Source organism: Megascapheus bottae, chromosome 2 (assembly GCF_031878675.1).
Source record: "Megascapheus bottae isolate mThoBot1 chromosome 2, mThoBot2.hap1, whole genome shotgun sequence".
NCBI lineage: Eukaryota > Metazoa > Chordata > Mammalia > Rodentia > Geomyidae > Megascapheus > Megascapheus bottae.
In genome coordinates this window covers 42,985,810-43,005,840 of record NC_143510.1, presented here as the reverse complement: position 1 = coordinate 43,005,840, position 20,031 = coordinate 42,985,810, and the positions used below count along the sequence as shown (strand labels likewise).

Genomic DNA, 20,031 nt, shown 5'->3' with positions numbered 1-20,031 from the left:
TACTACATGGAGAATGAACTATGGGCTAGACATAGAAATAGGAATTATTAGACTTCCTGATGTCTAAGCGTATTCAGTGGTATAATGCCTGTTTGGTATGCAGAGGGCCATGAGTCCTACACACACACACACACACACACACACACACACACACACACACACACACACACACACATTACATTTTTGGATTGCAGTATTAGCAATAAAAGGACAGTGAGAGTGATCAGAGAGGCATACTTAAAGTTGCTGGAATTTTGGATGATGGAAAAGCCAAGGTTATGACTGTAAAAGTGGATGACCAAAACAAAGATGGGAAGTTAGGGATAAAATTGAGGAGTTGAGGGACCAAGACCAAGTACTAAAGCAGATGATCTGCATGGAGGGACCATAAAATAACTCGTGCTTGAAAGGAAGATGGGGAGCCAGAAGTCATTAGTGAATGAACAGTCATCCGGGGATGAGAGGGGGGAGACAGCAGATGGTAAAGTTTGGTGGCATGAGTCCCAAAGAAATTGGGACTTTAAGGGGGGGAGGGGAGTTGGAAGAAGAAAAGAGAGTAGGGGGAGAGAAAAAGGAAGAAAAGTAAAGAAGTAAAGAGGAAAAGTAAGAAGAGGAGGGAGAAAAGAAGAGAGGAGGAAGAAGTGGGGGAGGGAAGAAGGGGAATAGGAGAGGAGAGGGAAAGAAAGAGGAGGAGAAGGGGAAGGAGAAGAAGAAATAGTTTGGAAAAATCAGGGCAGAAAATGTAGGAGCAGAAGTGTGTAGGAGCTTGAGCAATTAAGGGAAATTGGTATGTTATTGCACATCTAAAGGAGTAAGATGTAGAGAATTGTGTATAATCTGTATATGACACAGTGGAAAGGGCTGGGGGCTGGGGTTGCTAAACTGGTTCAGGTTAGTAGAAATGAGATGAAGGTCAAATTCGCTGGGTGGGATAGATAACAGAAGGCTGCTTAGGCTCCTCTCCACAGCCCCATGTGGTATCGCACATGTCTGTTATTCCTGCAAATGCCAGCGAAGCTGTGGAAAAATCTCAGCATCCACCTCAAAATGTTGAGTCCCATCTGGGGGAGGGGAAGGACTTTGCAGAAGCTAGACTTAACTGAAGCTTACCTTTCAAGTTGATAGGGAGACCTTCACTTACAGGTATCTATTTAGACTATTTCTAGCCGTCTTGTTCCTTCTCATGTTTAATATCTAAAAATCTAACCATGCTTTGTATAGAATTAGAACTAGGAATTTTAGGCTTTAGGAGTGAGATTAGACAAATCATTCCTTGTGGGCCTATAGTTACTATTTTTGTTTTTTTATTTATTTTAGTATTATTATAAAAGTGATATAAATTTTTGATGGCATCACTGTGGTTTGAACTCAGGGCCTTGCACTCTTGACTGTTTCTTCTCAAGGCTAGCACTCTACTGCCTGGATTACACCTCTACTTCCAGCTTTCTTTGGTTGATTGAGGACAAAAATCTCACAGACTTTTCTGTGTGAGCTGTCTTTGAACCTTGATCCTCATATCTCATCCCTTTGAGTAGCTAGGATTATAGGTGTGAGCCACCACTCAGTTTACAAATACTATTTTAAAGGTAAACTAGAAATTGACCCATTTTATTTTAATCCTCATGGTTGACAATATTCTGAATCCTGCCTGGAGAATGAACTATGGGCTTGACAAAGAAGCAGGAACTGAAAGATTTCATGATGTCTAAGAATATTCAGGTGTAGGACCGGGAGTTTGGCCTAATGTTAGAGTGTTTGCCTAGCATGCATGAAGCCCTAGGTTTGATTTCTAGGTACTGCATACACAGAAAAAGCTGGAAGTGGTGCTGAGGCTCAAGTGGTACAGTGCTAGCCTTGACAAAGCCCATGGACAGTGCTCAGGTCCTGAGTTCAAGCCCCAGGACTAGAAAAAAAAAAAAAAACAAAAAAAGTCCAGAATATTCAGGTGTAGCAATGTAGCTGCTGTAGACAGAATTCTGGAATAAATGAAGAGTCAAGGTTTAAAACACTAGTTAATGCTACATGCCACTGGCTCATACCTGTAATCCTAGCTACTCAAGATGCTGAGGACTGTGGTTTGAAGCCAGCCCAGGAAAGAGAGGCTGTGAGACCCTTATCTCTAAATTAACTACCAACTCTTCAACCCCCCACCCCAAATGAAAACATCTGACAAAACAAAAAACAGGAGTGGAGCTAAAGCTCAGGGACAGTGCCTAAGCCCTGAGTTCAAGCCCCAGGTCCTACACAAAAAAATAAAATCAACAACAAAAGCCCCACTAGTTAAATATAAAATGCTTTATTAATTCTGCTTCTTGTAGGAGAGTCAAGTACACATTACATATAATCATAAAATAGGTTATTAATGTCATTAAATGGGACTTAACAATAGAAAAGGAGGCAGAACCAAAGAAGTCTTGTGAGACAATTCTCTTGGTTATCCACAACTTTTCTGACCTGTTTATTTCCTTTGTAGGCCTTCTTAAGAATGGAAGAAGATGCAGATTATCGAATCCGGTTTAGTAGCCTATGTTTCATTAATGATCACGTTGGATTTCAGGGTACTATCAAGAACTCACCAAGTGACTTTATTGTTATTGAGATCGATAGACAGGGGCAGTTAGTTAATAAGGCCATTGACGAACCTTTTCAGGAAGTTAGTATAATACCACCTGAGCCACATGCTATCACCAAGAAGCCTAAACTTGGTTTTGAAAATGGAACCTTGGACGATGGAAGTAATCAAGAAGTTACTGGTTTGGCTAGGTGTGATTCAGAAAAAGAAGACAGTACTGCTGGGGGGATTTCTACCTGGGAGGAAGGAAAAGCTGATTTATTAAATTATTTTCTAGATGAAAAAACTAATGAACAATTGAGTCAGTTTGCCCTAGCTATAAAAGAGCAGTGGCATTTGAAAATGGAGTGCATGGAAATCTCTCCTGAATTGTCACTGGGCAGATTCCTTGAGAAAAACCAAAGGGCTGCTTTACATAGTGCTGTCAGGCAGAAATTTCCTTTCTTAATCACAGTCGGCAAGAACAGCGAGATTGTTGTAAAACCTAATCTTGACTATAAAGAACTCTGTCATTTGGTGTCTGAGGAGGAAGCATGTGACTTTTTTAAGTACTTGGATGCAAAGAAAGAACATTCGAAATTCACATTTAAACCGGATGCAAACAAAGACCACAGAAAAGCTGTGCATCATTTTGTCAACAAGAAATTTGGGAATCTGGTGGAAACCAAATCATTTGCTCAAGAGAATTGCCAGAATGGGAATAATCGAAATGTGATCACGGTAAGATTTCGGGAAAAGGTACACAAACCTGGGAAAAGATCTCTTCAAGGCCAAGAAAGAGAAGTTGTATATACAGGTAATTTAATAAATTATTGTCATTTCTTTAGATAAATATGAGGAGCTGTGTGAAGCCTTCAGGGAGTCAGTCACCCATAAGTTGTAAACTGACAGTCGAGAACTAGGATGATGATTTTGTATTTTGCTGAAAATGTTTAATCAAAATATTATGACTTACAGACGTGATCTGTTATCATAATCAGTGTGCTTAAAATGTGATTCATGTGTGAGAGCTGCCACTGTTGTAATTCAGGATTACTTTTGTTTCAGCTTTTACTCTACGAAAGGAAAACCTGGAGATGTTTGAAGCACTTAGTTTTTTAGCCATGAAACTTGGAGTGATTCCTTCGGATTTTAGCTATGCAGGTCTTAAAGATAAGAAAGCTGTCACCTACCAGTCAATGGTGGTTAAGAAAGTGAATCCAGAAAGGTAATACATTGTTTTATAAGACAAAAGTGTGTGTGTGTGCGCGCGCGCATGTGCGTGCGTCATATAGTTTGAACTTGAACTCAGGGCCTGAGTTTTTGTGCTGAAGGCTGGAGCTCTACCACTTGAGCCACCCCTCCACTTCCAGCTTTTTGGTGGTTAATTGGAGACAAAAATCTCATGGATTTTCCTGCCTACACTGACTTTGAACTAAGCTGCTCTTGGCCTCCTAACTAGATAGAATTACTTTTGTGAGTTTACTTTTATATTGTATCATATAAATAGACTTAAAACACAGAATAACATTGAGAGTATCATTTGTCAATCAATTGATTATAGACCAACCAATCCATTCTACATTAATAATGTGATTGTTTTCTTCATAGATAAATTTGTTTTAAATTTACATAAAAATATAGGAGGCTTTAGGATAGAAATTAAGTGAGGGGATTTTGAAATTGTCCAAATTTCAAACTTTTAAACTTCTGTACTGTATTTAAATATACATTTATATTCTGGAAAGTGTATTGTAAGTTATTTTTTTAATTGCTATGATGCTTTTTTGTCTTTATTTTTGTGGACTCTTACATTTACAATATACCCTGATAAATTAAATGTAAACTGCTTAAATTTAACCTTCCTTCGGGTAAGTGAATTGTTTAATGTATGTTTTACCGCTATAAAGGAAAAATTCACTTTTTAGATGTTGGGGGGAAAATTGAAAATTTGAGTAAGGGATTTGGAGTGTGAGTCAAGTAGTAGAGCACATACCTACTAAGCATGAAGCCCATTACCACAAAAAATAAAAAAATATTGAACTTGGGCCGGGAGTTTGGCCTAGTGGTTAAAGTGTTTGCCTAGCATGCATGAAGACCCGGGTTCGATTCCTCGGTACCACATACATAGAAAAAAGCCGGAAGTGGTGCTGAGGCTCAAGTGGTAGAACTCTAGCCTTGAGAAAGTCCAAGGACAGTGCTCAGGCCCTGAGCTCAAGCCCAGGACTGGCAAAAAAAAAAAAAAAAAGAAAAAAAAATATTGAACTAGAATGAGTGTTCTGGTGCCAATGCTTTTTAGTTTTTAAATGTTTGACAGAGACAACAAGGAGTAGAGTAGGGACAGATAGATCAAACCTTCCAGAAGGTTCTATCACTTGAACTAAGGAGCCAGAAGGCCAACATTGGTATATATATATGTATGTATATATATATTACATATATATAAAATACATAAAATATATGTAGTATATATATTTTCAAACTGTAAATATGTTTTTAAGTTCTCAAAATAATTATATGATCCTATAATAACCTTATATGAACCCTATATGTATATTGAACCAAGTGTATTACGCACACACATATACACACACATTTTTCAAGTTCCTAAAATAACTCTTTAAGTAGAATCCTCTAATAGTGAATATTTGCAATAATCTTAAGACTGGAATTTTTTTTAAAAAAATTATATTTTTGATAGGAAGACCTGCCTGGCAACTATCATTTAAACCTTACATTAACTTTTATTGTTGTTGTTTTGGTACTGGGGATTGAACCTAGGACGTTGCATTTACTAGGCAAGTCCTTTGCTACTAAGCCCTTGTGTTGATTTTTAAATGGAATACTTAATTGAGCTTGTATGATTTATCACTTATAGGTTGAAAAGTGTAGAGAGAGAAATGGAAAAGAAAAGGATGAACATGTTCAATATTCGATCTGTGGGTGATTCTCTTAGACTTGGTCAGCTCAAAGGAAATCACTTTGATATTGTCATCAGAAATTTAAAAAATCAAATCAATGATTCTGCAAACTTGAGAGAGAGAATTTTGGAGGCAATAGAAAATGTTAAGGTAAGAAAACACATAGAAATAGAGTATCATAGGAAAATTTTCATAGTCCCTTTCTGCACTGAGGAAAGAAAGGAAATATTTTTCCTTTTGTATCTTTTTATCTGCATTTTAAAAGGATAAGGAGGGCCATTTGGCTTATTTTCTGTTTTCTTCTTAACATACTTTTGTATTAAATCAAAACATTCATTGTGGCTCATGCCTATAATCCTAGCTGCTCAGCAAGCTGAGGTCCAGAAATTCAACTCTTATTTCCAGTGAATCACACAAAACCAGAAATGGAGCTGTGACTCAAGTTGGTAGAATGCCAGCTTTGAGTGGAAAAGCTCAGGGCCAAAACTAGTACCCAGATCTTGAGTTCAATCAGGCCTCAGTACTGGCACACACACACACACACACACACACACACACCCCAATTACTTTAGAAGTGTCATTTGCCAAGCATTCAAATATGTTTATACAATCATAGCCCCAGTCTGTTCATCTAAACTAGAGGATTAGCAAGTTTTTCTACAAGGGGCCAGTAAGAAATATTTTTGGCTTTGCTGGCATATGGTTCCTCTTGGAACTAATTAACTGCTATTGTGTAGAAATGGCTGTAGATAATACACAGATAAATGAGCAGGGCTGGGTTCCAGTACAAGTTTATTTACATAAATGAGTGTTGAGCCAAGTAGGACTTGGTGGGCTGTAGTTCATTGCCAACCTCAGATGCAGACCAGTAATTGTCAACCTGAGGAACTTAAAAAAAACATGTCAGCAGTCAGTTTCTCCTTCGAAATCAGTCAAGAACATTTGAAGCTGTGGCTTTGGCATGGCTATTTTTAAACAGCTTACTAAGTGATTCTGCTCAAGAACCAGCGTTGAGAATATCTGATCCAAGTTGCTGACCACCCAGTCCTTTTTACCCAATTTTATACTTTCTAATAGGAAAACAAACAAGGCTTGGCTGTTTATGTCTTACAATTAAGGAAATATCTTCCATATAAAGATCTTTTAAATTCAGCATTTTAACACTGTATATATATATATATATATCTGTTTATGTATATATCACATGTGTGTGTGTGTGTATATATGGGTGGGTGGGTGTGTTAAAACCTATTGCCTGAGATTATATGTTCTATATACTCTTTTATCTTTCTTTCATGACTCATCTATCTAAAAATTTACCTTTGGCCACCTCCTGAAATGGTTAGTAAAATAATATTTCTTTAAAGATGTTTCTCTGAATTCAGATAGCATTTGTTACCAGCTTTTTGTTGATATTTATAGTTCCAACTGCCTATTATGAAATTCTCATTATAAATAACTTTAGCTCATTCAGTCATAATATGCAGTGTACATACGTGAACGTGGAGCTAGGTGAACTGAGAAGCTCAATGGGTTGGGAGATATGGGGGTAAATGCTAAGAAGGGGTCAAGAAACATTGGGCTCATAAAAATAATCACATTGACGAGCACTGGTGGCCCATGCTATAATCCTAGCTACTCAGGAGGCTGAGAGCTGAGGATTATGTTTTGAAGTCAGCTCAGGCAGGAAAGTTTGTAAGACTCTTATCTCCAATACCAAAAGGAAGTGGAGCCATAGCTCCACTTCTGTGGTAGAGTGCTAGCCCTGAGCAAAAAAAAGCTCATGGATGGTGCCCAGTCCCTGAATTCAAGTCCTAGGACTGGCACACACACACACACACACACACACACACACACACACACACACACACACACATACACACGAGTTAGCACATAAAACAAGTGAAGAAAGCTTTAATAACATGTCATTGTTCTGCTCACATTGCTGAGAGAGCTCCTGGCATATTCCAGGCACAGTGCGATTGCATGGTCACCCTGGATCTGATCTCTGTTCTAAAGTGCTTTCTCATTTTGAGACTTCTGCCATCAGGAAAAATCCTGCCATCCCCAAAAATCCTGGTTTCTTTATACACTCACTTATTCTTCATTCCCTCTCAGTCTTTCCCTCTGATTTCTACGCACAAAGCTATGACAGCACTTGGATACTTGGATGTGTGTGTGTGTGTGTGTATTGAACCTCAGGGCCTGACAATGTTGCTTAGCTTTCTTGCTCAAGGCTGGTACTTCTAGTCACTTTCAGCATATTTGCTAATTAATTGGAGATAAGAATCTCATAGACTTTTTTTTTAACAGAAAAAAACAAAACATGTTTGTGTTTCCTGGAGTTCATTTCCATAGGTAGTGCTTTAAATGTTCAGAGAAGTTATGCCTTTGTGCTCTTCCCCCGGGACCCCTTCCTTTGGTCTGACTCTGTGTGTGTGTGTGTGTATGTATATGAATGAATGCCTACAATCCTGTACAGTTTACCATGTCCAGTTGTATTTCCAATCTAGCTTCCACATATGAAGAATGTCGTGGACTTCTCTATCTTGCTGGCTTTCAGCTCTGATCCTCAGATCTCAGCCTTCCGAGTAGCTAGGATTGTGGGCATGATTCTGTGCTAACTTTTCATTGTGTGTCTTTCTACTGTATATATAGTGTTTCTCAGACTGTTTAGTCTTTGGACAAATGATTGATTACAAGAATGTTTAGTTTTAGGAAATATGAAGAGAAATATTTGATTGCCCTTTTTTTTCCTTTTTTGGAAATCTAAGACCAGAACTCGAACTCATTGTCTGACAACTTTTGCTTATTGTCTGGCACTCTACCACCTGGGCCGTGCCTCTAACCTGACCACATTTTTGACACTATATTAATAAACTCATATTCTTACTAATGAGCTCTTAATTATTTTCTATTCATAGAGTAAAGGCTTTGTGAATTACTATGGACCACAGAGATTTGGGAAGGGAAGGAAAGTTCACACAGACCAAATTGGATTAGCTTTGCTGAAGAGTGAAATGGTATGTATGTATATATTTTAAATTATTGATATATTATGGATGCAATCTTACCTTTTTAGTCATTTTTACTCATATAAGCCAGCCCCTCTCTTATCCTAGGCAAATAAACGCATATTCTCACACACATACACCAAATTCATATTATATTATTGAACATTTATTAAGCAACTATAATCTTGGTATCGTGTAGAAAAGCAGATTATATACAGTGCTCCATGTTTAATACCTACTTGAGGCTTGACACAGAATGAATCCACATTTCCTAAATCTACCCTGTGAACTGAATGTAAGATTTGGGGGTAGCATATCCTACAGAAATCAGGTATCAAATCATACAAGACAGAACCAACCCAAATTTAGAGGGCAGTAGCAAAGTTGAAAACACAATTTGCCTAGTCTCAAATGAAACCACAAATATGCATCACAAATAAGTTATATTAACCTAATTAAAAATATTTCCATATGGCCTGGCACCAGTAGCTCATGACTGTAACTTCACTACTGAGGAGGCTGAGGTCTTGAGGATGGAGTTTCATAGCCAGCCCAGGCTGACTCCTCACTCTCACTTTCAGTTATCTACCAAAAAGTCAGGAGTGAAGCTGTGGCCCAAGTGGTAGAGTGCTAGCCTTGAGGAAAAAGATACCCTTAAGCTCTGGGTTCAAGCCCCAGAAAATGGCAGATAATCACACAGAAAAGTATTTATGTGACTGTATATCTAAATACATGTGTGTGTGTGTTTGGGTGGCCTGGGGCTTGAACTCAGGGCCTAGGTACTGCTCAGAACTTTCTTGCTCAAGGCTAGCCTTCTACCACTTGAACTAAAACCTTACCACCAGCTTTTTGGTAGTTAATTGGAAAGTCTCACAGACTTTCCTGCCCAGGATGGTTTTGAACTTTGATCCTTACATCTTAGCCTCCTGAGTAGGGAGAATTACATGTGTGAGCCACTGGCACCTGACCTAGCAAATTTTTGTTGTTGTCTTTCTTTCTTTCTTTCTTTCTTTCTTTCTTTCTTTCTTTCTTTCTTTCTTTCTGTCTGTCTGTCTGTCTGTCTGTCTGTCTGTCTTTCTTTCTTTCTTTCTTTCTTTCTTTCTTTCTTTCTTTCTTTCTTTCTTTCTTTCTTTCTTTTTTCCAGTCCCAGAGCTTGAACTCAGGGCCTGAGCACTGTCCTTGGACTTTCTCAAGGCTAGGGCTCTACCACTTGAGCCACAGCAACACTTTTAATGTTTTCTATGTATGTGGTACCAAGGAACGGATCCCATTCTTTTGTGCATGCTAGGTAAGCACTCTACCACAATGCCAAAATTCCTGGCCCCCTAGTAACTTTTTAAGAGAAAAAAGAAAAAAGACCCACAAAACTTAGGGATCTGAGAGCACAAATGAAACCAAGGGCTTGTTTTATTGTTTGTATATTCTTTGTTGTATTTCATTCCTTACTGGTTTGTTGATCAAGTCTGAATTTCAATTTAAATTACAATTGTGAGTCAAGTGCCAGTAGCTTGGGTGTATTATTCTAGCTATTCAAGAGGCTGAGATCTGAGCATCACAGTTGAAAGCCAGCACAAAGAGGAAAGTCTAATTGTATTCATAGTTCAACCGAAGTAAAAACTAGTGGAAGTGAATGGAGAGGAGGCAAATTTACCCATCAGTGACATTTTAAAGCTAAATCTTCAGTTGGTACAGAAGGTTTATTTCTATGCGCAATATTGCTTAATTTTGGAAAGTCTGAAGAGGAGATCACAGCATCATATATCATTTATTAAATGCCTAACCTTTGAAGGTAACCTTTTAGGCATCTTCAAAAAAAAGGAGAAAAAATGTGTAACTTGGCTGGCACTGGTGGCTTGTGCCTGTAATCCTAGTGACTTAGCAGGCTGGGATCTAAGGACCACAGTTCCAAGTCAGCCTGGGCTGAGACCCACGAGACTCTTGTCTCTAACGAACCACCAGAAGCTGGATGTACAAAAACTGGATGTAATGCCGTGCCTCAAGTGGCAGAGTGCTAGCCTTGCGCAAAAAAGCTCAGAGACAGCACTTAGGCCTTGAGTTCAAGCCCTGGGATTGGTGTGTGGGTATGGTCACACTTGTACACATGAACACACACACACACGTACACATATGTAATTCAACTTTTGTTTGCTTGTTTGGTTTTGCAAGGTGAAGGCAATAAAATTATTTCTTACACCAGAAGAGTTGGATGATCCTGTAAACAAAGCAAAGAAATACTTTCTTCAAACTGGTATGTAGAGTTCTCTACTCCATATATAGCGATACGGGTGCAGAAGGCATTATTGCCTAAGAAATCCATAGAAGTGACTTGTATTTTGAATTATTTTATTGCGTGATACTTCTATCTTATTTTTTGCCAGTTCTCTGAGAATTTGATCTGTTGTAATTACTCCTTGGGGTTAGAGGAGAGGAAAGAAATAGTTTTTTCTTCTTTTTTTTTTTTTTTTCAGTCAAAATCCTTTGTAGAAGGCTGAGCATTGGTAGCTCAAGCCTGTAATCCTAGCTACTCAGTAGGCTAAAATCTGAGGATCATGGTTCAAAGCCAGCCCAGGCCAGAAGATCCATGACACTTTTGTCTCTAATTAACTAGCAAAGAGCCAGAAGTGGAGCTGTGGCTCAAGTGGTAGAGTGCCAGCCTGGATCTTAAAAGCTAAGGGACAGCACGCAGGCCCCGAGTTTAAGCCCTGATACCAGCACACACACACACACACACACACACACACACACACACACACACACACCCCACACACATACACCCCAATGTCCCAAGAGGTGTAACTAGATTTCACTGATAATGTTGAGCTCTGAGCAGCTTATTCTTAGTATGATTGCCTTTTGCTTTGTCAACATAAGACGGACATCTCTGAGTGACCAAAGCTCTGTCTTGCTCTTCATTTCAGAGGATGCGAAGGGTACGCTTTCACTGATGCCCGAGTTCAAAGTTCGAGAACGAGCCCTGCTGGAGTCGCTTCATCGCTTTGGCATGACGGAGGAGGGTTGTGCCCAGGCCTGGTTCTCTTTTCCCCACTCCATGCGCATATTCTATGTCCATGCCTACAGCAGCAAGATTTGGAATGAGGCGGCGTCTTACAGACTTGCAACCTATGGGTGCAGGGTAGTGGAGGGTGATTTGGTCTGTTTGGAGGAAGACGTGGATGACCATTCCTTGCAGAGTGAAGTAGGTATCATCTGATTGGGCATGTGGAGGGAGCATGCCAGGGGCCGTCATTTTCAGAAGCCCTGATGGAGAGGATCGTGTAGTTTATTCATATATCTCTTTCTTTCTGTGATGCTTACTTACTTGCTGATAATTGAGCATTGGCTTAGATTGGTCAGTGGGAAATTCAAAACAGTGAGTGCTATGGAATGAAGACATAAAGATAATAAAGACAGTTTTCTTAAAAAAATACACAATACTTCTTAAAAAATAATCATAAAAGTAGTACATGAAGTATCCTTACAAATACAAAACTCAAGGACGTAGAGCTGTGGCTTCAATGGAAGAACACCAGACTTGAACAAAAAAGCCAAGCAAGAGATCAAGGTCCTGAACTCAAGGCCCAGTACTGGCACACACACATGCTACCTACAGACACATATACACACACACACACTACATATGCACACACACACACACACACACTATATATATATATATATATATATATATATATATATACACACACACACACACACACACACAAATAAATATAAAAAAAGCCTTAGTAATAGAAAAAGATAAATGTCATGGCTTAGCCCTTTGTAATCCCAGCTACTCAGGAAGCTTTAATTAGAGGGTCACAGTTTGAAGCCAATCCAAGCTTATCTGCAGACTCTTATCTCCAATTAACCACCACTAAAGCTTGGAAGTAGGGCTGTGGCTCAAGTGGTAGAGCACCAGCCTTGAATACAAAAGCTCAGGGACAGTGCACAGGCCCTGAGTTCAAGTTCCATGACCAGCACCAAATTAAAAGAAAAAGACTGGAGTAATGGAGCTGTCTCAGAGCTCCTTATCATTCTCTTTGTTTTTCCAGCTTTAGCTAGCAGTATATAAGATTTGTTCTGATGTTTATTAGAATCGAATTGTCTCCAGAGACAGGCTATTAGGAAAAGATCTTGTTTTCATATCTGCATGTTCAGTATAGGAATCAAATTATACCCAGTAGAGTTTGGGAAATTTGCAGTAGTGGAAAACATTTGGCAGCCATTCATACTTTCACCATGTTTTTAAAAACTAGGTTCATCTGGTGACAAAAGAAGAGGAATCAGCTAATACATATGCAATGCACCAGGTAAATTTGCTTACAAATTTCTAAGGATAAACATTGCCCGCAAGGATAAGCTTCTGACACACTTCTGCTTTTAAATTAACTTATAATTTATTCATAAACACTTTTAGTTTATACTTCTGTACATTTTTTAAACTCCTCTTCTTCCTCTCCTCTATCTCCTCCTTCTCTATCTCCTCCTCCTCCTCCTCCTCATCTCCTCCTCTTTTCAATGTACTGGGGTTTGAACTGAGGGGTTGGGCATTATCCCTGAGCTTTTTTGCTCAATAGTGAAGCTCTACCACTTGAGTCACAATTGTACCTTTGGGCTTTTTGCTGGTTAATTGGAGATAAGAGTGCCACAGATTTTTCTGCCTGGGTTGGCTTCCAGTTGGGATCCTCAGATTTCAGCCTCCTGAGTCACTAGGATTATAGCTGTGAGCCACTGAAGTCTTTATTTCCATCAGCTGTTTTCCTTACTGGGCATTGTTAAAGGCATCATAGCGTGGTGTTCAAGAATATTTTAGTCTGCCTGTGCTATGTACTTTGAGACCATTTTACAGATTTAGGTTCCAGTCACAAAAGGAGCATATAATTATATATATTCTAATGAAGGCTGTTTCATGTATGTGTATTTTTTTCTTTTTTCTCCTCTCCATTCCCAGGTGGTTCTGCCAGTTCTTGGATACAACATTTTATACCCAAAGAATAAAGTAGGGCAGTGGTACCAAGAAATGCTTAGCGGCGATGGGCTACAGACATGTCGGTTTAAAGTACCGACTCTCAAACTGAATGTGCCAGGATGCTACCGACAGATTCTGAAACGGCCTCACAACCTAACGCACAGACTACTGGGAGATGGTGACACTGCTGTGGAAGTGGAAGGGTCTCAGGTGGATGCAACAAACTTCTCTCTTGCCATCTCCTTTGATCTTGATGCTTCCTGTTATGCTACTGTTTGCTTGAGGGAGATAATGAAGCATGATGTTTAAAGCAGATACCCTCTGTATCATCATACACATGCTAAATTGTTTTTTTTTTTTTTACTGTGTGCCAGTACTGGGGCTTGAACTCAGGGTATGGGTGCTGTCCAGTAGCTTTTGTGCTCAAGGCTGGCACTCTACCTATTGAGCCACAGTTACACTTCTGACTTTCTGCTGGTTCATCAGAGATACATGTCTCATGGACTTTTTTTTTTTTTTTTGCTGTCCAGATTGGCTTTGGGCCTCAGCTCTCAGCCTTCTGGATAGTTAGGATTACAGGCATGAGCCACTGATACCTGGCTTATGTGTATCACTCTTGGCCAGCAAAGGAGCTAATATTTCGGGAGCATCTACCAGAAAATTTGTAATTCTCTTTTTAATTTTTATAGTACCTGAATAAATCGGGCCTTGATATTTTAAAGTTCCAGGGACATAGTGTGAATTTAAGCCATATTTTTTCAATGGCTTTTAGTATGTGTCATACAGGTTTAGAATCATGTGTATATGTGTGTGAGGGGGAGGGGATACTGGGGCCTGAACTCAGGGTCTGGGTGCTGTCTCTAAGCCTTTTCACTGTTCCACTTAAACCACAGCTCTGCTCTCCTTTTACCAATTAATTGTTTGTAAGAATCTTGTGGCCTTTCCTGACCTGCCTGATCTTGAGCTTTGATCCTCAGATCTCAGCCTCCCTTGCATAGCTAGGATTACAGGCATGAGCCACGGGAGCTCAGCATGTCTTTTTAAACCACTAGGAACATATATAACACGCAAGGAAATGGTGATGTAACATTGGTTCTTCCCTTCTCATTCTTTGCTTAGAAAGAAAGGGACACTGAGTGACGCTGAACTCATGGTTGGAGGGAAAGATAGATTTTAGATATGCTGATTATTGTTGCCATTCTTTCCTGTTTTTGAAGTTACTGATCCTTCTCATGATCACTATTTCAGAGTTACTACTCTCCAATGAGATATCAGGAATATCAAGGGCAACACAAAATCACTAACATAGGCAGACAGGCTCTAGCAGCCTATAAGAAACCTCATGTTATCCGTGGCAAATAATTTTGAGTGCCTTACAACAGGACCACAAGCTGAAAGTTTCTCATCTCTGATAAATAACCTTTGATAAAGATTAAAATAAGAGTTTTTAATACACATACTTGGTATCTACCCACTGGCTTTTTTTTTTTGTTACTGTTTTTTTTTTTTATCTGTATCATAGCTTCTACAGTTAGGCAAAACTGTATTCAGATTCCATCTTGAACATGTACTTGTGACTTTGGATATATTATTGATTCTTTTTAAAAATGAAGATATCAACTCAATGACAATTATTTGCCCATTTCCTATTGCTAGAAGAAGAAAACATCTACCCATTTGGAATTTTTTTTTGCCAGTCCTGGGCCTTGAACTCAGGGCCCAAGCACTGTCCTTGGGATTTCTCAAGGCTAGAGCTCTACCACTTGAGCCACAGCACCACTTCCGGCTTTTTTTTTCTATGTATGTGGTACCTAGGAACTGAACCTGGGTCTTTGTGCATGCTAGGCAAACACTCTACCACTAGGCCAAACTCCTGGCCCCATTTGGAAATTCTAATGTTTGTTAAATTATCCCATATCATAAGCCAGTTTACATCAATTCAATGTAGAGTGGGGTCAGGTGATCAATATATATTATTGCAAAACTCTGATCTGAGCATCTTTTCATTGCTGGTAATATCATGTTGAATTATTTTCATGTATGAGCCAGTCCTGAAGCTTGAACTCAGAGTTTAGTTGCTGTCCTTGAGCTTTTATGGTCAAGATTAGTAGTTTACCACTTGAGGTACAGCTCCACTTCTAGCTTTTTGGTGATTAATTGGAGATAAGAGTCTCACAAACTTTCCTGCCTGGCTGGCTTTGAAATGTGATCCTCATATCTCAGTCTCTTGTTAGTTAGTATTACATCTGTGAGCCACTGTTGCTCAGTACATTTGGAATTATTAATATATATATATAAAAAACATAAATTACTTTTTGGTCATTGTGTACTTTAGCAATATGTCAGTATCAAAATACAACAAAGAGTATTCTATTACTGTCATTGTTTTTTAAAAATTATTTTTCACAAATTCAAGGTATTTTGAGAACAATGCTGTATTTGGTCATAGTAAAAATAAAATGCAGAAAACATGTTCTAGCTGTAATTCATAAATTAAATTGTGTCTTGCAAATGTAATCAGTCCATTTAATTTGTGATTTTTTTAATCACAGCTTTTAAGTGAGTAAGTGTAATTTGCCTTTAAATGTAAAGTAGCTGTTAACAAATATTAAAAAGCATTATAATATGCTACCACACATTTTCTTTCTTTGCCTGTAGATGGCACTATAATTGTAGATATCCTATTTATTTACTTAATAGTTCACCCATGTAGAAAGAGTCATGAAGTTTATTCCAGGTCGCTAAGGATACCATTCATGTGGAAAATCAATTTATATAATAGTAGTGTTTGCCATGATATTTCCCCAGCTTGGGGGCTTTATTAATACACTGACAAAATTGATGACCTATGTTTTCCATTTATGTGGGACATGTCAGCAGTTCATAAGCATGTACTTCATTTAATTTATTAAACTTGTGCCTGTACTGGGCCTTGAACTCAAGTCCCCATTACTCTTCCTTAGCTATTTTACCCACAGTTGGCACCATACAACTCAAGCCATAACTCCAGTTTCAGTTTTTCCTGGTTAATTGGAGATAAGACTCATAGACGTTCCTGCTACAGGTAGATTTGAACCATGAGCCTCAGATCTCAGCCTCCTGAGTAGCTAGGATTACAAAGTGAGCCTCTCATGCCTGCATAACAGATTTATTATTTGCATTTTAGAGGGTTTACCCACATATGCACACATACCACAAGGAGAAATGATGTTTCTAAATCTGGGATTTTGGTTGCAGGTTTAAAGTCTTTGAAAACTATCTAGATTCTTCAACAAATGCTAACTGACCAAAACGAGGTTGGAGGAAGGTGTGGGAGAGTAGGAAAAAATTACTTGTGCACACACGCCAGTATTGGGGCTTGAAGTCAGGTCCTTGGACTCTTGGTTGAGTTTTTGGTACAAGGCTGGGGCTCTGCAACGTGAGCACAGCTCCTCTTCTGCTTTTTTGTTGTTCCAGTGAACCACCATGAATCCTACAGACTGCTGGGCGGGCTGTCTTCAAACCCCTACCCTTAGATCTTGACCTCCTAAGAAGCTAGGATTTACAGGTGTGAGCCACCAATTCCTAGCTTGACATATTGGAAAAAAATTGTGCCAATACTAGGGCTTGAACTCGACCTGGGTGCTCTCCTTGAGCTTTTGTGCTCAGAGCTGCAAGGCTAGCACTCTACCACTTGAGCCATAGTTCTGCTTTGGTTTCTTCAATAGTTACTTGGGGATAAGGGTCTCACAGGCTTTCCTGCCTGGGCTAGCTTCAAACTGCCACCCTTAGAACCTAGCCTCCTGAGTAGCTAGGATTCATTACAGGTGCTAGCCATCAGCTCCTGACAGTAGTTTGATATTTTAATTTAGATTTCCCTGTACTCTGCTTTATGTACTTTTTCATGGACTGCAAAGCAATACCAGAAATATGATCTTTATCAATGAATATTCAAGCAGCCTGACACTGAAGGCACGCTATAAGATATGATGACAAAACTTCAAAGCTGTTGAATATATTTCTGTATGTGAGGGGTGGACAGTGCTATATCCTTCTAGTTTTTATTTTGTTTGAAATGCTACCTGCAAAGAGAATATGTGGACCAAATGTCAGAGAAAGCCACACCATCTTTCCATGTTATTAATTAATGCTACAAGAATGATAGTTCGCAATTTCACCTCTCAGCTCTCCCTCCCCATGCTAAATCTTTAAATGGTACTAATTTAACATCTTTAACCATTTTGAAAACACTTCTGAAAGCATAAACTGTTCAATCTAACTGCTCCTACAAAACTGTCAACTAGTTTATTATTAAATAATTTTAAAATTAGTATTAGTATTAATAATACTAATTTATTTTTGGCGCCTATACTATATCTTGAACTCAGGGCTGGTGCTCTACTACTTGAGCTACAGATCCACTTCTAGCTTTTTGCTGTTATTTAGAAATAGAGTCTTATATAGATTTCAGCTTGGGGTTAGTTTTGAACTACAATCTGAAATCATCCTCCTGAGTGACTACGATTGTTAAGTGTGAGCCACTGGAGCCTGGCTTAGTAGTGGACTAGTTTAAAGAATGGGAAATGGAGTAGGATTTGGCATTATTCAAGGAAATCCAGAGGAGCCAGGAACCAACGGGTCTGAACTTTCACCTCCCAGAGAGTGATGAGTTCTCCATGGCAACAGGACACCAGCCCCTGAATGGAGAAGAGAGGCCCTGGGAACTCCAGCCCTTCAACTGGATGACCTGAGGGGAGACCAACCCCTAAAACATCCCCCCACCCCCAGTGGCAGCAGGAAGTAGCCAGAAAGACAACCATTCACCCCTTTCTCCTGTTACCTCTCTTGGTCTCCCGTCTCAGCCCAACCGTTTTTATGTATCCAAAAGACCCTATATGAAGGATCCATCTCTTCCTTCTAGGCCCAGTACTGTATGTGTTTAAAGAAGGAATAGGAAGGATGGAGTCCTGTCTTAGCAAAGCACCAGGCGCATGCTCTCGTGCTTGTCTGCAGGCAGCCTGGCTTCCCAGGGGATAATGGCTCTCACACCGCAGGTGGAGCATTCCACTGTGGGTCTGGCCAAAGACACCACCCTTGGCCCGCAGGAGACTATAAGCCATTTTTAAATTTTTGCTTCCTTGTTAAGCAGTGTATATATAAGCCTACCCCCAAATCAAGTCCCTAGCACAACCTCCAGTCCTATGGGAAGATGTGCCCCCTCCCTGTTCCTCAATAAACAGTCCTTGTCTGTTTAAAAATAAACGATGGGAAATGGTATTAATGGAGTTCATCTTAGTAATTTCAGTATGGGTTGTCAGGAAAGAAAATGGACTCTAATCTTCTTAAGCACTTTATTTTTCTCAGCAATTTGTTCTGATGCTGGGGCTTTAAATGCCTGCCTGCCTTCCATCCTCCTTCCCTCCCTCCCTCACTCCCTCCTTTTCTTCCTCTTTTTCTCTCTCTCTGTCTTTCTGTCTGTTGGTCTGTCAGTCAGTCTGTCTTTCTCACTCTGACAGTAATGGGTTTGAACTCAGAGCTTCATGCTTTCTAGGTGGAAACCCCGGTATTTAAACTTTTAAGACCTCTCAAATGATATTTGCCACTATGCCATAGAACATAATCTTTATTTCAGCTATTTTCTCTTTGCCAAATAGCCCAACATTTCCCATTTCCTTTTACTGAAACATATCACCTATTTACATTAACACACACACACACACACACACACACACACACACACACACACACACACACAGCTTGGGTGCTCTCCCTGAGCTTCTATGGTCAAAGCTAGCACTCTACCACTTGAAACACAGCTCTGTTTCCGCGTGTGTGCGTGTGTGCGTGCGCGCGTGTGTGTGTGTGTGTGTGTGTGTGTGTGTGTGTGTGTGTGTGTGTTTAATTGGAGATAACTCTCTTGGACTTTCCTGCCTGGGTTGGCCTTAAATTGTGATCCTCAGATAGGTCTCGTGAGTCAATAGGATTTCAGGTATAAGCCACAGTTCCTCGCTGTGTTCCTGGGTATTGTATTGCTTGCATTTTATTATAATATTTTATTAAATAGTTGGCTCAACTACCATGAGCTCTTCAAGGGCAGTTATCATTAGCTCAGGTTCCTCAGTGCCTGATATGTAACAGGCTTAAAATTGTTAGTGACTACAATATTACAAGCATTCTTTAGCAAGTTTATTTTGTAAATATATTACTGAAGAAAGTTCCAGATTACTCGTTTGCCTCACAGAAAATTTAGCTATTAAAATTGAGTCATAATGCTTCATCAATTTTACATTTCAAGATGCTTTTCATGCTCAGTATTTTAAATGATAAACATACTAACTGAAGGACCTAGAAAAAAGTAGAGTATGAGGGTAAAGTAGTCAATTTCTGTTAGATAGAAACACACATTTTTTTGTATTGTGATATTTTTCATCCTTTCCTTTTTTTTCCACTGGGACTGGGGCTTGAACTCAAGACCTGAGTGCTGTCCCTGAGCCTCTTTATGCTCAAAACTAGCTCTGTACCACTTGAGCCAGAGCACTACTTCTGACTCTTTCTGAACAGTTTATTGGAGATAAGAGTCTTACAGACTTTCCTGCC

At 39.3% G+C, this 20,031-nt stretch overlaps 1 protein-coding gene across 2 annotated transcripts; it reads left to right on the top strand.

The window, feature by feature from the left end:
* The first annotated feature begins 2,477 nt into the window (after nucleotides 1–2,477).
* Nucleotides 2,478–16,028, top strand: Pus7l (pseudouridine synthase 7 like). 2 transcript variants are annotated; one of them, XM_090324459.1, is made up of 8 exons: nucleotides 2,478–3,368; nucleotides 3,620–3,779; nucleotides 5,430–5,622; nucleotides 8,397–8,495; nucleotides 10,653–10,734; nucleotides 11,405–11,682; nucleotides 12,743–12,796; nucleotides 13,438–16,028. In XM_090324459.1, the coding sequence occupies exons 1-8, from the start codon at nucleotides 2,486–2,488 to the stop codon at nucleotides 13,762–13,764; spliced, it is 2,076 nt and encodes a 691-aa protein (XP_090180585.1). In that variant the 5' UTR covers nucleotides 2,478–2,485; the 3' UTR covers nucleotides 13,765–16,028. The 2 variants fall into 2 exon arrangements, with proteins under 2 accessions (XP_090180585.1, XP_090180587.1); XM_090324461.1 differs by having other exon boundaries at nucleotides 3,214–3,292.
* The last annotated feature ends 4,003 nt before the right edge of the window (nucleotides 16,029–20,031 follow it).

Bases quoted from the DNA above. Each gene is read 5' to 3' on its own strand.
- Pus7l (XM_090324459.1), top strand. From the start codon at position 2,486: ATGGAAGAAGATGCAGATTATCGAATCCGGTTTAGTAGCCTATGTTTC. The intron at 10,735-11,404 runs GTATGTAGAGTT...TCTTCATTTCAG, and splicing joins GAAATACTTTCTTCAAACTG to AGGATGCGAAGGGTACGCTT. The intron at 11,683-12,742 runs GTAGGTATCATC...TTTAAAAACTAG, and splicing joins ACCATTCCTTGCAGAGTGAA to GTTCATCTGGTGACAAAAGA.